At 38.2% G+C, this 20,398-nt stretch overlaps 2 protein-coding genes across 2 annotated transcripts; both read right to left on the reverse strand.

Annotated features, from left to right (window-relative positions):
- Positions 1 to 5,512: 5,512 nt before the first annotated feature.
- On the reverse strand, positions 5,513 to 6,557 carry LOC121994012 (myb-related protein 308-like). The gene is made up of 3 exons (XM_042548209.1): positions 6,386 to 6,557; positions 6,130 to 6,259; positions 5,513 to 5,933 (listed from the first exon to the last, which is right to left on the reverse strand). Exons 1-3 carry the CDS (start codon positions 6,516 to 6,518, stop codon positions 5,555 to 5,557), a joined length of 642 nt encoding a protein of 213 aa, XP_042404143.1. The 5' UTR covers positions 6,519 to 6,557; the 3' UTR covers positions 5,513 to 5,554.
- A 1,803-nt stretch (positions 6,558 to 8,360) lies between these two features.
- On the reverse strand, positions 8,361 to 14,301 carry LOC121996455 (O-fucosyltransferase 10-like). The gene is made up of 10 exons (XM_042550436.1): positions 13,825 to 14,301; positions 12,533 to 12,611; positions 11,808 to 11,875; positions 11,617 to 11,705; positions 10,203 to 10,400; positions 9,720 to 9,924; positions 9,475 to 9,639; positions 9,069 to 9,236; positions 8,777 to 8,967; positions 8,361 to 8,685 (listed from the first exon to the last, which is right to left on the reverse strand). Exons 1-10 carry the CDS (start codon positions 14,137 to 14,139, stop codon positions 8,538 to 8,540), a joined length of 1,626 nt encoding a protein of 541 aa, XP_042406370.1. The 5' UTR covers positions 14,140 to 14,301; the 3' UTR covers positions 8,361 to 8,537.
- Positions 14,302 to 20,398: the final 6,097 nt, after the last annotated feature.

The raw sequence follows: 20,398 nt of genomic DNA on the forward strand, positions 1-20,398 counted from the left end.
CCCAAATGCCTTGGAGATCTGGAGGCACGGTGTATTACCCGAATGTCTTGGAGAGATGAAGGCACAATGTATGACCCGAATGCCTTTTCGATCTGAACTTCCTATTTGATAAAGAGATATTTTAGAATTTGAATTTTAAAATTCAAGTTTATACTTATCTTAAGATGGCTTGGGCCGATAATCTCAAATCGCCATGTGTGGATGGATGAGTTGATTGGTATGGCCAAGCTGCTGGTTAGATTGAAATTTTGGTCCTATGGGATTTCTGATTGGATGCTCATTTTGACTTTAGTTGATCGGACTTGACTTGCCAGTTGGATGTTGTCCATTTTGACTGTCGATTGGCGTTTGTTTGGGGATGCAGGTCAAACTTCACGTGAAGATGTCGATCGAATGTTTTGATCCTCGAATTTACCGATTGGTTGTTTGGTTTGAGCGTCTACTAAGCTCTTCATACTATGTCCTTGAAGGAGATCCTTGAGAGGAGAGCGAGGATAATCTTTTATTCACTTCTCCTGACTCTAACATTTGACAGAGCCTCTTGGCATACTGATGGCATTCACTGATAGCATGATGAGAAGATTGATGGTAGTCACAGAAATGTCTACGTATTTCAAGCGATGATTGATCCCCTTCCTGCACTGCTCTCTCTTTTCAAACTGGTGGAAGATCTGAGTGAGAGTCATTGGGTCGTTCTAGAGGTAGTGGTGGTTTCCAATCGGCTTGGCCAATCAGAGCTGAGACAGCTGCCTCCTTTTTTCAAGTGGCTTGGGCTTCCTCTATATTAATGTATTTTCCAGCTTTCCCCAGTAGGTCATCAAAGTCCTTGTGGGCTTTCTGACGAGGGCTTGGAAAAACTCTCCTTCTAAAAGGCATTGGGAGAAGACACTTATTAATATTTCGGAAGTGGAAGACGGAACATTTAGCACCACTTGATTGAATCACTTGATGCATATTCGCAAGAATTCCTTGGCCTCTTGCTTGAACGTGAACATGTTTATGCTAGCTTTTTGATACCTCTTGCTGCTAGCAAAGTGGTACAAGAAGGCTTTGCGAAAATATCTAAAGCAGCAAATGGACTCAATAGGGAGCCGGTTGAATCATCTTTGTGCCGAGCTGGAGAGTAGTAAACGGAACATTTAGCACCATTTGATTGAATCACTTGATGTATATTCACAGGAATTCCTTGGCCTCTTGCTTGAACGTGAACAGATTCATGCTAGTTTTTTGATACCTCCTACTGTTGGCAAAGTGGTGCAGGAAGGCTTTACGAAAATCTCTAAGCAGCAAATGGACTCAGTAGGGAGTCGGTTGAACTATCTTTGTACCGAGCCAGAGAGTAGTAAGGAACACTCGACACTTAACGTCATTCGTGTATTGATGAAGGATGACTGCATTATTAAATTTAAGTAGATGATCTTCCGAGTCAGTCACTCCTCCATATTCTTCGATCTCTAGAGGTTGGAAGCGGTTCGACAGTTTATCCTTCAAAATTTTTTGGGAGAACAATACACTTATTTGCTCGGGGGAAATGTTGGTCATCAGAGCTTTCTTCTTTTGAAGATCCTGAGCTAGCACATCTCTATAAGATGATACTTGGGGCATTTTTGCTCCTCCCATATTGTTAGATGGGGTGCGGAACAATGCCTTGTGATACGCGATCGGGGAGGAGGGCATGGGTGGCAAGTAGATTGGTTTGTGCAGGTGCTTGCATGAAGCCTACCGAAGGAGGAGGAACTAGTTGGAACCCAGTCGAGTCCCTCGCTTGCTGTGAAGGCTTGTCATTGACGCAGTCGGGTCATGCAACAAAGGACTCCCATCTACTACTTGTTGTTGCTACCCTAACTTTTGCGCTCGGGCAGTTATTAGCACTTCCAAGTCTTCTTGGGACAAAGTAACTATGGTGAGTCGTCCAGCTTCTTCCATCTCTATGTTTCAAATTCAGACGAAATTCCCATAAACAAAGTCAAATTTGATCCTGTCTGAAGCAAGGGAGATGTCATGCTAGGCACGAGGTGTCGAGGTGGCTTTGATGTTGACCGAGCGATGACTGTGAATTGGAGGAATGTGGTTGAGCGAACCTAGAGCTAGGAGATGCGGACCTACAGACACCACTGACAAAGCCAATAGGAACATTAGAGTGAGAACTAAGGAGGGGATCTCAACCGCAGATACTCTAACGTTCAAGTCAGAATAGTAGTTAAGTCAAATGGAGAAGAAGATGAATAATAGAATAGCGGTATAGTTATGTGTGTTTTTGCATGAGTGAGCATACGTGGACAACAGAGAGGACCCCCTTTTTATATTGCCCTTTATAACCTCTACAATTAATGAGGTGACAGAGAATGTTTGGTGTCAGAGTATGTTGGGTGGTGGAGGATGTACGATAGCTTCCCTATGATTGGAAGAAAGTTCCATTGCATGTATATGTCAAAATGATGGAATATTTTTTTGACGAGTAGCTGTTATTCTCTAACAGGTTGTTGTAATTCTTTTACAATGTTATCTCCTAAAAGGAGTCTAACTGACTCTTTAGACGACCGGGAATATACTAGGAGCTATGCTCCAGAGAAGTGGGGAGCTGAGCCCTTGAGATTTGACCAACTTTTGGATCGGCCAGGTTTATACTGAGAACCTTACATTGAAGAAGTAGGGAGCTAGGTCCTGTAGGTCTGACCAGCACTAGAGCAGACCTGTTGTATGATGGAAGTCATGCACATGAAAAGTGGGGAGTTGGGCCCGTAAGTCCTACCGGTGCTATGGCCGACTAGGTTTGCATTAAGAACCTTGCATTGGAGAAGTGTGGAGTTGGACCCCATAAGTTCGACCGACGCTGGGCCTGATCAAATTTGCATTGAAAACCTTGCATTGGAGAAGTGGGGAGTTGGACCCTATAAGTCTAACCGACACTGGTACCGATCAGGTTTGCATTGAGAACCTTACATTATATTAGAGAAGTGGAGAGCTGAGCCCCGTAAGTTTGACCGATGCTGGGCCAATTGGTGCTAGGCCGACCAATGATAGAAAACAAAGAAGTTTATAAGGCACCCCTACAACTCTTTTTATATGATGTACGAATGTAGATGTAAATATGTATAAATTGACTTAACTAACCACATATGCAGGTGTAGGGGCCATATTGAGCAAATTTGTATCGAGGGTGCACATGTTGCAAGGCATGCAAGTAGAAATAGTCATGTTGGCTAGTTTCTTATGGTTGTGACAAAGATTTTGTTTAAAATAATTATTTTTATATTTTTTAAAAAATATTTTATTATTGATTAAATTCCTTTTTATTTAATTGATCTTATTGAATGAGTATATCTCCAATAAAATAGTAATTTCTTAATTAGAAAAGTGGCATTAGGTCTTCTTTATTTATCAGTCCATATTCTATTTGTTAGTATATGAGAGGTAATATATAAGAATACCTTATGGATAAAAGAGATTAGTATTTTGACTAAAGTAGTCAGAAAAAAATCTAAATCAACCCGATATTGGGGCGTCCTTTGTGCCCTATCTCCTTGACACTTTATCTCCATAGTGCCCCCAACTCTGATATGCGTTGGTTTTCATGGTGCTCCTGACTTCTTTGCGTCCCGTCTTCTAGACGCTCCGTCTCCATGGTGTCCCAATTTTTAGGTGTCGTTATCTCCTTGGTGCCTATGTCTCCTTGGTGCCTTGTCTCCTTGATGCTCCGTCTCCATGGTATCCTGACTCTGAGGTGTCATGATTTCCTTGGCGCCCTATCTCCTTGGTACTCTGACTCTGAGGTGCCCTTGTCTTCTTGGTGCCTCGTCTCCATGGCGCCCTCAACTCCTTGGTGCCCCGTCTTCTAGACACTCCATCTCCATGATGCCCCAACTCCTTAGCGTCCCATCTCCTTGGCGCCCTCGACTCCTTGGCGCTCCGTCTTCTGAATGCCCCATCTCCATGGCGCTCCGACTCTGAGGTGCCCTCGTCTCCTTAGCACCCTGTCTCTTTGGCACCCTCGACTCCTTGGTTCCCTGTCGCCTGGACACCCAGTCTCCATAGCACCCCGACTCTGAGTTGTTCTCGTCTCCTTAGCGCCCTATCTCCTTGCACCCTCAACTCCATGTCGCCCTGTCTCTTAAATGCCTCGTCTCCATGGAGACCCAACTTCGAGGTGCCCTCATCTCCTTGGCACCCCATCTCCTTGACGCCCCATTTCCTTGGCGACTCGACTTAGAATTCAGGATTATTTCAAGAAGGTAACACTCATGTAGATTTCGGGATTTAGAACTATTTTAAAAAAAAGATAACGCTTGTGTGAATTTTGGGATTCAAGATTATTGTAGGAAGAAGATAATGCTTGTGTGGATTGCGGGAATTTGGAATGTTTCAGGAAATAAATAACAATCTTGTAGGAGGAGAGGACACGTGGAGGACATAAGGATTAGCCCTTGCCCTATAAAAGGTAGTTCTCTATGACAGCTGTAGGTACACACACATACGCATCAAAACCCTAATACCCTCCTTCGTTCTTCTTCTTCCACCATCATCATTGAAAACTAAGTTCAGCGTTAGTGTGATTGTACTAGAGAACCCTTGACCATCATTCTAACCCTAATAGTCTCATCGATCCTCGTTGTTGCTAGGCTATTAGCGACAAATTGATATCCACGCCAACTTACCGGTAGTTTGTTTGTTGACATTCCCAAACAGATTAGTAACTAAATGCTACCTAACTCATTAACTTACATACAGAAACTAAATAATTTTAAGCAAATTTATTTTCTCGATAGTTTATGATAACAACATAGCATTTTAGTTATAATAGTTTCCGATAATTTCCTTCTTTGAAAGCCTCTCATAGATGATTGAATTTTTAAATATGCAATCAAAGATTATTTTTCAACAACCACTTTCATGGTCATTTATCAATCTATTATGATTTTGAATTACTAATTATTGTTGGACTTAATTAATCACAACTCATAATTGCCTACTATAAATTAACATGCCTACTTTAACCTAATGAAAAGGAAGTATCAATTAATCAACTTTAGTAAGTTGTTGTTTCAAAGTTAGATCATATTGCATCGGCTCAATTGGGAGTCCCCTCGATATTAATTTTTTAAGTGCCTTAGTATTGAACTAATTAAGTCTTAGTCCACTCATAAACTATTTTTTTATTTTAGAAACAATAGTTACACGAAATAAGAGCTAATTTGTATCCCTCTTAAAGTCCTTTAATTGCCCTTATTGAAACTATATACATATACCTAAAACCAAATCCAAGGCATCAATCATTAATTGCTACCTTTCTCTTTTCCAATTCCAATTTTCTAATCTCTTACCTACCCAAAGCTCACTTGTTTGTTTATACTTCTCCATACACAAAAAGAAGAAAAATAATCATTTTGAGTATGATCATACAAACAAGAGCATTAAATCCTATATATATTAAACAATTATTATTATTATTATTATTATTATTAAAGGAAGACATACAACACAAGATCATATGCAACTAACTATAATCATCAAGCTAGATGTTGTCACTCTTCTTCCAAGGGCAAAAATTAATTCATTACCTAAAGGCAAATGGTTCCTTGAAGTGTTGGCAGCTACAAGTTTCAGCACTAGCTTGAAGTCCAAGATGACTACACAAGGGCACTGTTAATGGCTTACTACCTCCTGTTGGGGTCAGTGAGCAGTGAGGAGGGCTGCTAATGGAGAGGCTGAGGTTTAGGTCTAGATGGCAGCACTCCTTCTCTTTATCGTCTTCTCCGCCGGTGACCTCCGGTGAGTTTGCATCCGCGATAATTTCCTTTTTTTGTTTTAGGGTTGTGAGGGTGGTTTTGCACTGGTTAGCAGCAGTAAGGAGCTTTCTTTTGATGTGTGTGTTCCAGTAGTTTTTGATCTCGTTGTCCGTCCTACCCGACAACTGTCCTGCTATCAGAGACCACCTAAAAATAAGATTAAATTACAATTAATTATTCTAATAATTAATTAATTAGATATGTAGGTAGGAATTAATATGGAAGATTTGCTAGCTAGTTTTATTCTTAAAAAAATCTAACTAACCATCAAATAGGTCAAATTTGGTTGAAACTTAAAGAAAGAAAAAGAAATTGAATATGTATGATCGAAATACATACGTACTTATTTCCAAACATGCCATGGAGCTTGATGATGAGCTCATCCTCTTCGGGCGAAAAGTTACCGCGCTTGAGGTCGGGTCTGAGGTAGTTTATCCACCTAAGCCTGCAACTCTTGCCACATCTAAGCAAACCTAATTCAAGGAGAAGGGATCGAGTTGGAATATATATCACTAAACACATGCACTCAAAAACCAAAGTACTATATATCATTTTTTGAAGTAGAGGAAGTTAGATATCGAAACTGAAACCCTAAATACCTGCATCTTTAGGTAGTGATCTCCAACGGCCCTCGCCATGAGCTTTGATGTAAGAAACTAGCTTCTCATCCTCCTCCTTAGTCCAAGCTCCCTTATTTGTATGAGCCTTCTCACAACATGGAGACCTCCCCATGGGTAGCTATATTATTTATTGAACAACTAGAGAGTTCTCTTCAAGTTTGAGGAGAAGGTATGAGGAAGAAAGAGGATACGTTTGAATATATATTGAATGATTGGCCAAAGGATGAGTACATCATGGTCAAAAAAATTTAAGTTTTGGAGTAAATTGTGAGGACCCACTAGAGTGAGTTGGTGAGGAGGGAGTTGGATTTGGTAGGTAGCTAGGTTTAGTTTTGAGTGAATGTTTTCTTGTTTATTTAATTTGTTTGTTTTTTTTTTTAACTTGTGTCGTTTGACTCATCTTTAATGATCGCCATCTCATGTACATTTTTTTCTCTCTTTCCCCTAACATTCTTTTAAGGCCCTAGTGGCCCTAGCCTTTCAGGGTTCTAGAAACCCTAACTTGTGTGGTAGTTGTGTTGTGTGGGTTGGAAGAAAACAAGAGAAGTGATGTAGAATCCATTAATTTGCTCACCTACCTTCTTTTCCTTATATGCTCTTCTCATTATTTTGTCATTGAAATTTTGTGAAAAATATCATAAATGCAATGCTCTCTGTTTCGATGAGAATAAAAATCGATAATCTTACTATGTGTATTCATCAATGGTTGATTAGTGATGAATATATATATATATATTTCCTCTTATTGACAATTTAAGATTTAAGTATTTTGGCATCTGTGTTTTTATTGGTAAAATGATCAACAAAGTGTGATAAAATATCATGGCATATTCATTTGGAAGATAAGTTAGAAGATTGAAAGGATAGATGAATTAGAGGAGATAAGTCAAGGAGGATAAAGATTCTCATATACTCCTCATTTTAGTCCTTGCCAATGAAGTGATGGGACGAAGAATGGATGTTGATAATTAAATCAACTATTTCTTTATATTTATCCTTATGTTATCTGTATATTCCTATATATTTCCCATCCCTATTATGAGTCAACTTGCTTCCCCTATCAATAATTCAGTAGTTGTCATCATAGAGGGCAAATATTCAATCATAAAACTCATTATTTATGGTTATCCATACTTCAATTTCTTTCTAATTGAACAAGTGAATGAATAAAAGATGAACTATTTCATCCAATTTGTCAAAATGCAACCTTTATCTCCATCCATCCTTTGACTTATCCAATATTCCAAACAAATTGACCTTTTGATTAAATTTCAACTTGAATTGAGTCGCAAGTCAAATTTAAAATTTAGTCCTAGCATATACATGAATAGTCTACCATATAGTTTTAACCCTTTTTTTTAACAAATAAACAAGTTGAGCTCAAACTCCATCAAATTCATACAATGCACACTTAAGCTCGCTCGAATTTCATTATAAAATCAAGATCAAACTTAATAGCTAGCTTGAATATAACATGATTTTACACACCAAATTTAAGTAATAAGCTAAAGATGTAAGGATCAATCTCTCAGAACAGCCGATTGAATATGATTAGTAGGCCTAGAACTTCATAGGGTGTCGTTTACTTCTTGTCAATTCCTCTTCCATCTTTCAAGAAACAAGACACTTTTGGCAAAAAACAAGCATGGATAGCAAAAGGTTACCTTCCCCCAATATTCATGGCGCTCTCAAACTTACAATGAAGCATTGATGAAGTTGATGTGCTTCTAGAGAGAAGTGGATTAATGTTGTGGGTTCAACCTGCATATTATAGTTGGCAGCGAGGTTAAAACTTAGGCCTTAGGAACGTGAAAGCACCCCTTTGGAGCTGTATACATAAAAAATAATAATTAAAGGACCACCCAACAAATTAGTTCTAGAAGAAGAGTTTGTTCAAAGCCATAAGAAATAAAACGTTCCTTTTTGTAATCAAACATAGGAGTAATTAGTCAATTTCCATCCCAACAAATAATTGTTCCTTTTTGTAATGAAACAAAGGAGTACTTAGTTATTTTCCATCTGAATATATGTATTGAAATTAAAAAACAAAAAAAAAACAAAAAATACGATCACAATCAAGATTTACACAAATAAGTTTATTGATAAAAAAGTTTGTGTTGCTACTACGTGATCAAGGGTGTTGAATTATTTGATCTTGGAGACAAGTACAATCTGGCAAAGGGGAGGAGTACACAGACTGATTGTTCTTCCGTTGTGCCATTCCCTTTCTTTCGCTCTCACGAAATATTCCTTCCATTTCTTCCTTGAAAGACTTCCAACTGTAGTTATCGAAACACAACTAAACATTATAAGTGATATTAGCAAACATCAGAGAAACACAGAGAAACCAAGCTATCTAGGTAGTTGTACTTGATATTAGTATCTTGAAACAACATGACCAACTTTCGCTTGTTTGGCTTAATGGTCTTAGAATGCCCTCCATAGAGGAATCGACGATGGCCTATCATGAACTGTGGAAAGTTGCCACCCTGGGTGGTCACAAAAACTTCACTGTGAAGACACACAGAATAGTCTAAAGCAGCCAACCTCGATGAGTAATCCTACAAGAGTATTTTCCGATCCTTTTGGCTGTCAATATAATCGGACAAATAACAATAGGAAGTAAATTAGTAGAAGAACGAGCAAATAAATTAAAGTGCACCTGAAATGGAACAAGCTCCTCTGGAGTAGCAAGAGATTGTTTTGTCTGTAGAAGTGGAAATAGTTGCAATAGTGGCGCTAAGCGTGTTTCTTCCTTGTATATTTTGCCAGATGCCAAATAAATTGGAGTGTTGTTATTGAAGCCCATGCCTCTTAACATCATTCCCACCTATTCTGACAAGGAAAAACTAAAAAAAAAATTATACACAATGTGGTGTGCAAATAAGCTAACTACTAGATCGTATATTTAAGGTCAATGCATGCATGCCTCAGATGATCCGTTGTTTTAAGGAAAATACTAATCTTTGGAAATTGATTCCAGAATTGTATGTGCAGAACATGCTTCAGATAGATAGTTGGCTGATTAGCTCCAGAATTGTATTGAGCTTCTAGAGGTAATTAGTTACCTCCAAAGGAGTCAAAGGGCATTTGCCTTGAATTCTGTTTAGATCAGGTCTCAAACAGTGACTTTGGAGTTTAAACTTCTTCCAACCTCTTTGGCGAGCTGAATCCATTTCTACTTTTTCATCCATTCCTCCATCATAAATGCAGCACGAGAAGGCTACCATGTCCTGCAATTGCAGTGACAAAGAATGAACCCAGTAACAACACTATGTGGTACATGGAACATACACAGGTTCAGATCCAATACCGCCTCAAAGCGTAGGTGGACAGCAACATAATTCCCCTCAGATAATGAACTTTTCTCTTTCATGTGATGAATTAGCTTCGTTGCCATTGTTGCTATGGAAGATGAGAACCTGATTGCCTTGAAATTAGCAAAGCACTTAAGTCGTTGCATGTCTGATGGAACTTCAACTTCCAGTCTATTTGCAAAAGGGGCAATGCGAATAACACTGCAACACATATGAGGGTCATTTTATTAAGGCATGACATCAGAATTTTTATCCTACTCACATCTAAAATGTAGATCAATGAGCAGTCGTTATAACACAGAATTTTATTTTCTTCCAAATAAGAGTTTTTTATGCCATTAATTTTATGTTTGTGAATGCATTAGCATTTATGTAACAATAGTGAAGTAGTATGAAAATGTATGCAGTTGGGGAAAAAAACTCTATACAAATCAATTTTTGGCACTTTGGACCAATCTTAATCTAGTAACAAGGCATACCCGTGCTCCTGCAATAATGGTAGTGCAACATCTGAATAAAATCTTGCTGTTGCCCAAGCTTTAGCTTTCAAGTTTGGTATACTGCTGGTATTGTAGCCAAATCTTTCGACAATCATCTCAGGGAGTTCTTTCACCACTTTCACATGTCCTTTAAGAGTGTCTATGAAGTGATCTTCATCATAAATATCCTTAAATTTGCTGCCAAAAGTGTTAGAGCACTTCTAAAGTTATACAGAGTTTGAATTTCATTAACAACTACTTTTTGATTGTACACTAATAATGTAAATCTGTTATTTCACAAGAAGGAAATTCAAGATATAAATTATTGTAAGCTACATATGGCCAGTATCTGAATTAAATGAGTTCCTATATCATCAACTAATTAACCAAATTTGAAGCTATTGAGTTTCTTTGTGACTGTCTTGGAACAAGTACCAAATATATTAAATGGAGACAGCATCTCCATTTAATCTATTTTACATTGCTGAAAAAGAAGTCGTATCTCAATTTACAAGATGCAGATATTTTTAGCTCCTTATCCAGTAAACTTGGTGGAGTTATTCCAAATTGCATGTTAAGACCCAAAGGATTCTCGGATTCTCATAAAAAATTCTAGCAGGTTATGATATATAATATTGATGGATGATAATAGTATACCATAAAATTCTAGCAAGTTATTTAAAAAGTAGTATCCAAAAGCCCAAAACCATAAAACTATATTGGTGAATAATAATATTACTTCTCCATATATCCCTTGATGGTCAAGGCCTTATGAAAATCAAATTGTACTCTGAAGTTCACTTAACTCATCATCCACTGTTAGTGTCTGTACCAAAGGTTAGATGGTCACTTGTACCAATGTATCTCATTACATGAAAATATTGATGTTCTGATATCATGATAACTCAGATGCAAGTCATGTCAGTTCAATCCTCAAAACTAACTTAGAATGTGATTTTAAAATGTAAGTCATGACTTTTGATTTGCATATTATCCAAAGATATAGCAGAGTCAAGATATAAGTTTTTTAGAAATTTTCCATACAAGAGCTGGAAACTACACTAAGTAGCAGAAATAAAATACTATTCAAGGAGTGAGAAGAGAAAGGTTGAGAAAGAGTAACTCATTACAGCATCATAGAAGCTAAGAGGATAGCATAGAATAGATTTAGAACATTTAACAAGTCACTGAGCAATAGGGAAGCACAGACACTACGTTATGCAAATAAATAAATAAATACCTGTTATCTTATGCAATTAAATAAATACAACCAAGCAGCATACAGAAGAAAACACCAAAAGTGGCTCCCGCATAAGAAGAAAGAAATGAGAAATTTGTTGCCCTATTTTTAAGAATTTAATTGAAGACATATCAAAATGATATTGCATGTACCAAATGAGAAATGTTTACTTGCCTTGGATCCATCCAAATGTTGTGAACATGGAACTTGGGAATAACGAGAATAGCATTTAGCAGTCCAGCCAATGCAACAGCATTGCATATCTGGCAACAATAGCACATCGAAAGTAACCATAAGGTGATGCTAATTTAAAACTCAAGAAGCCTTAGATGTTAAATAACATCACATATAGACGAATGATGTACCGATGAGCGTTGTTGATTTAGACCACCATTTGCATCAACTATCAGATAACCTGATGGTTCTATTGACCCTGAAGTGTAGAAGCAAAGAAGCATCATCAAATGTTTATCAATCAAAATTATATCATCCATAAGCAAGCATACTGATATCCTAGTTTAAATCAGATACTGGTTTGCCTGGGATAAGCTGAGTGCAGATTCTCATGTGAGTCCTTTACCAATGTGGAAAAATTAGATGGTCTAGTTAATTAGAAGTACATGTAGCTCGAACAAAGCGCTCCAATTCATGTGCTTAGCAGATGGTGAGATCGTGTGTAACACACATGAGTCATCTAGTGTACCGCATTGGGCAAACACTCAATTTATGCATGTGCCTAATAGGCATGTATTGGCGCACATAGGTGCATTAGTTGCAATGTGGTGTTGTATGGAACTTTTTTTACTTTACATATATGCATCTCTGTCAATCATGTTGTAATACCTTGTTTTATTTTATACTTGGATCAAATTGAAATTTTCCTATTTGGAGGCACTTTTTTGTAATGTGGGAAATAGTAGGGAATTCCTACAAGGGTGAACTGAAGGGCATGGTGCTGAACAACGTAACTAAAGAAAAACAAACCTGAGGAGCTTATCCTAAAAATCTAAGGGACAATAAAACCTCCTATGGAAACAATAAATGGGACAAATTTATAGTGGACAGAAAACATGTTTAATTAGGATTGTACCAGAAGAATACTGTGTCTTATGAATTGTGCAATGCTTTGACCGTTTGAGTTTCCTTCTGTTTGTCCAAATCTTGTTTATCTGCAAACAAAAGCTGATCCCAGTTAACCATTACATATTTAGGTAATGAAAAAAAAAAATCAAGCTAAAACAATGCAATGGACAATTTTTTACAAAGTCCCAAGGCATATTTCACAAGTAAATGGGAAGTCCCAAAGCATATTTCACAAGTAAATGGGACATCATTACTTGCAGTACCAACTGAAGGTCATTAGCAGATCAAAGCTAGTAAAGCACACAAAAAACTATGAAAAAATGGTGGCAAGCTTGTTAATTTTACAAGTCAACCAAGCAATGAAATAGGAAAAAGAGGTGGTGGTTCAATCATTCTTCTCCATCTTCACCTACTAGCAAATCCGCAGTTCTTGATATGAGCCACTTAGTTTTAACCATTAATAGTTTGAACTAAAACAAATTGTAGTAGCTTTTGGACAAGCATGAATGTGAACATCATGACGAAAATAGGAAAACCACCTTTATTCATGATACACAATGATTGCCCGTGCAGATGAATCATAGACATGAATAGCACTGATGCACTCATGAATCAAGGCTTTGGTAAACTAATATCAAATATTGTAAGGAGAAAATTTTTTCTTCAGATTAATTAGTCTAAGCAGGTAGGCAACATATGATCAAGAAATGTAATTTACATTTTTCTTTTTGAGGAAGCATAAGTTGACATTGTTAGCCTGGAAAGACAAGGCTTGAATAATATAAAATACAAGATGACATACAGAACCAATAGAGGAGATAGAATGTGCAATAAAATATTGTATAAATTTCATAGAGTTGCAACCATGGGGATTCGTTCATCTCACTGTCGATATACCAAAGCAAGTTGTTAGATTGTTTAAAGATCACAAACTAATAAGTTGTGCAACCACAGAGTTTCACAAATCCTAGCGCCAACAACGTTAGCAACAAGTCTAGACCTCTTTCTTTCCTTATTTTTTTTCGTTTTTCTTTTAAAAAAAAGAATAAACGGATTGTTGGGGTTTTTCTCTCTCGCTTTTCCCTTTTGGTAGAGGATCATTCGATTCTTCGAAGGCTCCATTTCAGGGATTTTTATGAAAAATAAATCTTCGTCATTCATTTCGTTACGTTTTTCTCAAACGATTTCTTCAAGAAGTTTTCTTTTTCTTTCAAATACCCAACATCTCTAATCATATTAGAATATTTTACGAATCCCTAAGTTACCAAGCAGGTTCAGAGGGTTGATTAATGAACAAACCTGAGCAGCTGAAGAATTATCCGAGAGCATTTCCGGCAATAGCTTCTGAAACAGCTCGTTGCTCCGATACACCGACCCGAGAGGAGGAGGAGGTGTCGGAGACGTCGAACCCAAGGCGGAGAAGAAGGAGGCGCAGTACCAGAGGCCAAGAAGATAGGCAACGAGAGCCGCGAGGAAAAGAAGCGACGGAATGAGACGGCAGAGGACGGAGGGACCGCCATCGGGGTGGTCATCGCGAGGCTTTCCTCCGCGTCGGCAATGCCAGGGCCGGCCAGCGGCGGGAGGGCTCAAGGCGCGGCTCTTGGTCGGCTTCATTTGTTGCTGGCGCTCGGAGAAGAATCCATGGAGATTGGATTTGGGGAGGATACTTGAGCAAGCAAAGATTGAATCGAGTTCACATGGAAATCTCTTTGAGTCGTCGTCGTCTTCTTCGTCTTCGTCTTGCTCGCTCCGAGGAAGAAGAGGAGGAAGGGAGGGGACAAGAAGTTGAGGCGACTTTAAATTAATTGCATGAAGCGGTGGGCTAAGCCTTCATAGGATTTATAGGCGTTCTCGATTAAATCAGCCTATTTTGACATTCACAAAAATACAAATTAAAAATTAAAAATTAAAAATTAAAAAAGTGTCTCTTTAAAAATACTAAAATAACACCGAAATATATTCCGGTGGCAAAGGTGAGTTTCAATAGTTTGGATATGATTTTAATTAAATTTAAATAATTTTGATAAAATAATTATCTATATATAATAATTTTAGTTATATTGAAATAATTTTGTTCTTTAATATAGTAATTATAATTTAGCTGCAACAGTACGGAAATAAAAGTATTTTTGAATAAATAATCTGTTCAAAAACTATTTTACTTTCTTTTTTTTTTTAAAAAAAAAGGACGGTCGTTTTGATGACGACGGGGCGTTTTTTAATTTTTGCCCATAGAAAACAACAAAAACTATGAATAAGCTATTTGGAAAAAAACATTAAAAAAATAATAATCTAACATTCTATTATAAACACCCTAAAAAATTAAATAGCCTTCTACCCAGCCATTTTATATTTTACCCACTTCAAATCAAATCATGTACTCTTTTTTTTTTTTTATCCTAATCAATCGCCTATAAAAAAAACAGTAGAATAAATTTTCTATTTAAAAATTATTAGAAATTTAAATTGAATGATAAATTAAATCTAGATCATTAGGTCAAGATTGACAAATCTTGTTTATCTAACTTAAAAGGTTAAGTGCCCTTTGGATGATTTAATCTCATTCATTGATTCCTAAAGGATGACATTTAATGAAGAAATATTGTGTCTTTTAAGAAAGGATGTGATCTACATTATCCAATTTAAAATGGATGGATGAGATCTAATTGAACTAAAAAGTTCTTATACCCCTTTATTTAGTATAAATAAGATCTCTCACATCCTCATTTCACTCACTCAATTCCTTTCAAGAAAAGCAAGCATTGCATTACATACTTGTATTATAGAGTTCGAGAAGCTTCTTCGATTCGGAGGTCTTGCGATTTGTAGTGCTTCTATCGCTAGATAAAGTCGTTGTATCTTGGGAGACGATTGTCGTGTTCCGTGAGCATCGTGTGCGGGACAAATTCATCTTAAACAGATAGATTCTAATTCTAACCTCGACTTCGCTAAAATGGTAGTATACTGTCATTCTACCCGTGCTTAGATTGCACCACCACCATAAGATCGTAATAATTTTAAGACGAATTTTGTTCGTGCAATCTTAATGGATTCATCATCGACGGTTCATGTTCCACGGCGCTTGGCGATAAGCCACAGAAGTTACAGGTACAGATTTTAAGAAGTGGCAGCAAAAGATGTTGTTTTACCTAACCACGTTGAATCTTGTGAGGTTCATACGTGAAGATGCATCCTCCATATCTCAAGGCGAGAGTGATAAAGATAAGAGGGAGGTATACGATGCTTGAGGGCATAGTGACTTCTTATGTCGAAACTATACCTTCAATAGTTTGGACAACACATTATATAACATGTATATTCTAATGACAATTGCAAAGGAGTTATGAGAATCTCTCGAAAGGAAGTATAAAATAGAAGATGCCAGATTGAAGAAATTCATCGTCGGCAAATTCTTAGACTTCAAAATGATTGATTCAAAGACTGTAACAACTTAAGTCCAAGAATTACAGTTGATCCTACATAATCTGCATACCGAAAGCATGACAATGAATGAATCCTTTCAAGTTGTTGCGATAATCGAGAAACTTCCACCTTCGTGGAGGGAATTCAAAAATTATCTAAAGCACAAGCGAAAGGAAATAGGACTTGAGGATCTAATTGTAAGACTGTGAATTGAAGAAGACAATCGCAAGCAATCAGAATAAATAAAAATGCTTATATTTACAAAGGCAAATATGCTGGAACCAAACACTAGCAAGAAAAGAAAGTATCCCGGCAAAGGGCAGAGCCAAGAGAGGGCCAAGAAGTTCCAAGGAACATGCCACAACTGTGGCAAACCGAATCACAAGGCCAAAGACTGTCGACATCCAAAAAAAGCCACTCAAGTGCACATGATTGAAGATAAGTCAGTGCCGATAGATATATCAGAATTAGACCTGACTACCATTGTATTTGAAGCTAACTTGGTGGACAATCCAAGGCAGTGATGGGTCGATACTGGTGCCACACAACACATTTGCTCTAACCAGGCCCAATTTTCAATTTATACCCCTATTAATGGGAGAAAACTAATTATGGGCAATTCTGTAACTTTCAACATTGTTGGTCTTAGCAAGGTGGTTCTAAAGATGACATTAGGCAAAGAAGTGACAGTAACTGATGTGCTTTATGTTCCCAACATTCGAAAGAATTTAGTGTCAGGGTCGGCTCTTGTCAAACCTGGATTTAGGCTAGTGTTTGAGTCAAATAAATATGTATTGACAAAAAATGGTCAATTCATAGGTAGAGGATTCATAGAGAACGATCTATTTAAAATGAATATAATGGTTGTACACCGTGAATTTAATGACAATAAAATGATAAATTCTGTTTATTTGGTCAAGTGTTCCAATTTATGACATGTTAGACTTGGACATGTAAATTATAACACTTTGCGACGACTTATGAATTTAAACTTATTGCCAACATTTAATGTTGATCCAACACATAAATGTGAAATATGTGTTGAAGCTAAATGACAAAGTTGTCTTTCCATTCAGTGGAAAGAAGCATGACCCCTCTAGAATTTGTAGGACCGTTAGAGTCGATAGAGGGGGGGGTGAATATCGATTCAAAAAAGACGAGTATAAACGCAGCGGAAAAATAAAATAGACACAGATGTTTTTACTTCGTTCGGAGCCTGTGACGACTCCTACTCGAAGGCCCGTGGTCCTTGACCACTTACGTTGGGCAATCACTAACAAGTCGAAATATGATTACAGAATGAGTACAGGAAATGCAAGTGAAAATAAAGCAATACCGACAAGGAAATTAAATAAAAACCGAAGTAGCACTTTGTCGGAACTTTGTTGGCGTCGCACTGAACGTCGAGCAGCAAGACCAGCAGTAGAAGAGTTCTCAGCTTAATTTTTAATTCATCTGAAGCTCCTGTCTAGGGCTTCTTTTATATGATGTTCCAGGCGCCTGGATCCCTTCCGGGCGCCTGGAATGTGACGTAGCTGCACAAACCATGATGCTCCACGTGGCGACGACTCGGCTGGATAGAATTCGCCTTCCGGGCGCCCGGACCACCTTGTTTCAGAAAACTCCCTTTTCCTGCAAAACAAAGTTAGTCCGAGGCAAATATGTATCCTGTAAAACAGATTGTTAGCACAGTTAAAGTTCAACAGATGGATAAAAAAGAGTATGACTTAGATTCCGTCTTTCCGAGACCGGAATCTAGTCACGATCTCGACTTAGACATCCGAAATGGATCTAAGCCGGATCGACGCCTAATGTCCCCTTTCCGGGAACGCGTCCTCACAGTCACTCCCCTCCAGTGACTTACCTCACTTACCTGCCAGACGTCCGATCAGCCCGTCGACCCGTCTGGACTTCTCGCCAAGCGTCCGGTCAGCCCGTCGACCCGCTTGGACTTCTTGCCAGCTATCCGGTCAGCCCGTCGACCTAGCTGGACTTCTCGCCAAGCGTCCGGTCAGCCCGTCGACCCGCTTGGACTTCGTGCCAGACATCCGGTCAGCCCGTCGACCTGTCTGGACTTCTCCTGCACACTCGATCAAAGTGTCAGACAACAACAAAACTAACTTAACCTATTTGTCATTCATCAAAACCTGGGTTAAATCGTTAGTGCTAACCGCACCAACAATCTCCCCCTTTTTGATGGAATGACAACCTGGTTAAGTTAGTGTTAACATATGCAAGAAACAACATGCATTTATGTGGTTTTTAAAGTTTGTATTTTCAAATTGGTTTAGCTAACTTAACCACCTAACCCTCCCCCTTTGGCATTCATCAAAAAAATAAGCAAGGGTAAATAATCAAAGTGTTGAGTTTCTGCAAAAAGTAACTAGATTTTGCTATATATTTAAGTTTGGTTTAATTTTTTTAACACCAAAAAAATAGTCAAAATGACTTGTGGGAGACAAGTTGAATTTTTGAAAAATATAAAGTTAATCAAGTTTCACTTTTCAAGTGTGTAAAGATTTCCAAGCATATTTTACAAGAACTGAATAAGTTTAAATATGCTATATTCAACTTTTAAACTCAGGTTTAAAAAAAATTAGATGGGATTTAAACTTTCAAGTTTTGCTATTAATTTCTCCCCCTGAACTTGATATCTTAAAATTAAACAGTTGTCTAACCAATTAGGTACTAACTAACTATCAGAAGATAGTAGCTTTCACTTGGTTAGTCAGATTAAGGTCAGTGTATGACTTGACTGATTATCTTTAATCTGATTACTGTCTGATTTGTATTTAACGTCCAGACTTATGCTGATGCACTGAAATAAGCATCTTAAGTCCAGACAGTTGGCCTATGCATTTCACCCCTTTCTATGTTTGTCAAACACAAGCAAGGTAAGCCTAAGGTGTTGGTGAGATGCTCAAAAACTAGTCCTATGGGTACATGCTTTCTAAGGATTCAAAACTAGTCTAAGGCCAAAACTGTTTTTGAAAATCTAAAAATGACAAGTTTTGAAAACAAATAAATTTGACTTATACTTTGATAAAACCATTTTTGAAAGTTTTTTTTTTGAAAAATCCTAGTCTATCAAGTTGGAACATAACCAATGTGAGTCTGAACTATCACTAGATAGATCCAAAGTATTTTACAAGTAGTGTAGATACAGAAGTGAGTCATAACTAGATCTACTGAGATGATGAAGGGGGTGGTCCTGATCACAAGGATCGGAGAAGCGTCGTCAGCTCAGTGTGTCGGGTATCCCCGGCAGCTCGTAACTCGGCTACCTCTCGTCGAATGTCTCGATGAAAATCAGAGTTCTCCTGCTGGAGACTCGCCATAGCTCTCTCTAGTCCGGTCATACGGTCGGATAGAGAGCGGGGAGCGTGACGTGGTGCTCGAGCTGGGGGAGGTGGTGGAGCTGGTGCAGCTTCCTCCGGAAATAGTGCGAGCATGAACTCGTCCACTTGTGCGTCTGGATCGAGCTGGTGCTGTGCCCCCCTCCGCCAAGACATAGTCCCGTCATCTCTATCTATCTGGATACCGGCTAGGGAGAAGTTCCGTGCTGCTATAACATCGAACTCGGTCATATGGGCAATGTCTCCTCTAGTGATATCAATACGCAACGAGGACATATAGGATGTCAGAATGTGACCGAATGGTATGTGGACTCGTCTATCAGTCACGAATCCAGCCGAGTAGATAATGGTGGAGAAAATGTGTAGGCTGATGTCAATATCTAACCTATGAATCAGGGCATAAAGTAAGAATGAATGGAATGGGCGCATCACAGCGATGTCCCGAGTAGTCAGTGGTAAAATGCAAAGGACTACAACCCTATAAAGAGCGTAGTCCTGGACCCGAAGTTCTACTGACCTAAACTGTGTCACAGTGGGATCTCTCTCTCCCCCAAAAAAATACGAGTAAATCGTATTGAGAGTAATATGTGAGTAGGGATCTCCGAATGGTAGATCCCTCGGAGGATAGCACAAAAAGGAACAGGTAGATGGACGCAACTCTAAGAACTCTCGAATGGTCGTAGGGGAAAATGTGATATCAATGCCTGCTGCCCTAGTGGTATATGTGAGATCGTCCACTCTCACTAGGTTATTGCAAAATTCGGCACACAGACTTATGTTTATTGGACTAGTACATTCGACAAGGTTCCTTAAGTTATAGTGGCCTATAACCTCTAAAGCGGAGGGACATGACATTAGAAAGAACGATCTATCTATGCAAGTAGTCCTAATGGCCTTATAAATAGTAGACTCAAACTTAATCCTAAGTTCGTCTGTGGGAAACCTAGGGTCTGTACTAGCATTGGAGGGTCCAGCACCAGTATTTGTTCGTTTCTTACTGTTAAAAAAAATATTCTAAGAAAGTTTGCAAAGATAATTTCAAATAAAATTTCAGATAGGGGAAGAAGTTTTACCGAGGAGCCATCGATAAATAT

Source organism: Zingiber officinale, chromosome 6A, assembly GCF_018446385.1.
Source record: "Zingiber officinale cultivar Zhangliang chromosome 6A, Zo_v1.1, whole genome shotgun sequence".
In the NCBI taxonomy this organism is placed as follows: domain Eukaryota; kingdom Viridiplantae; phylum Streptophyta; class Magnoliopsida; order Zingiberales; family Zingiberaceae; genus Zingiber; species Zingiber officinale.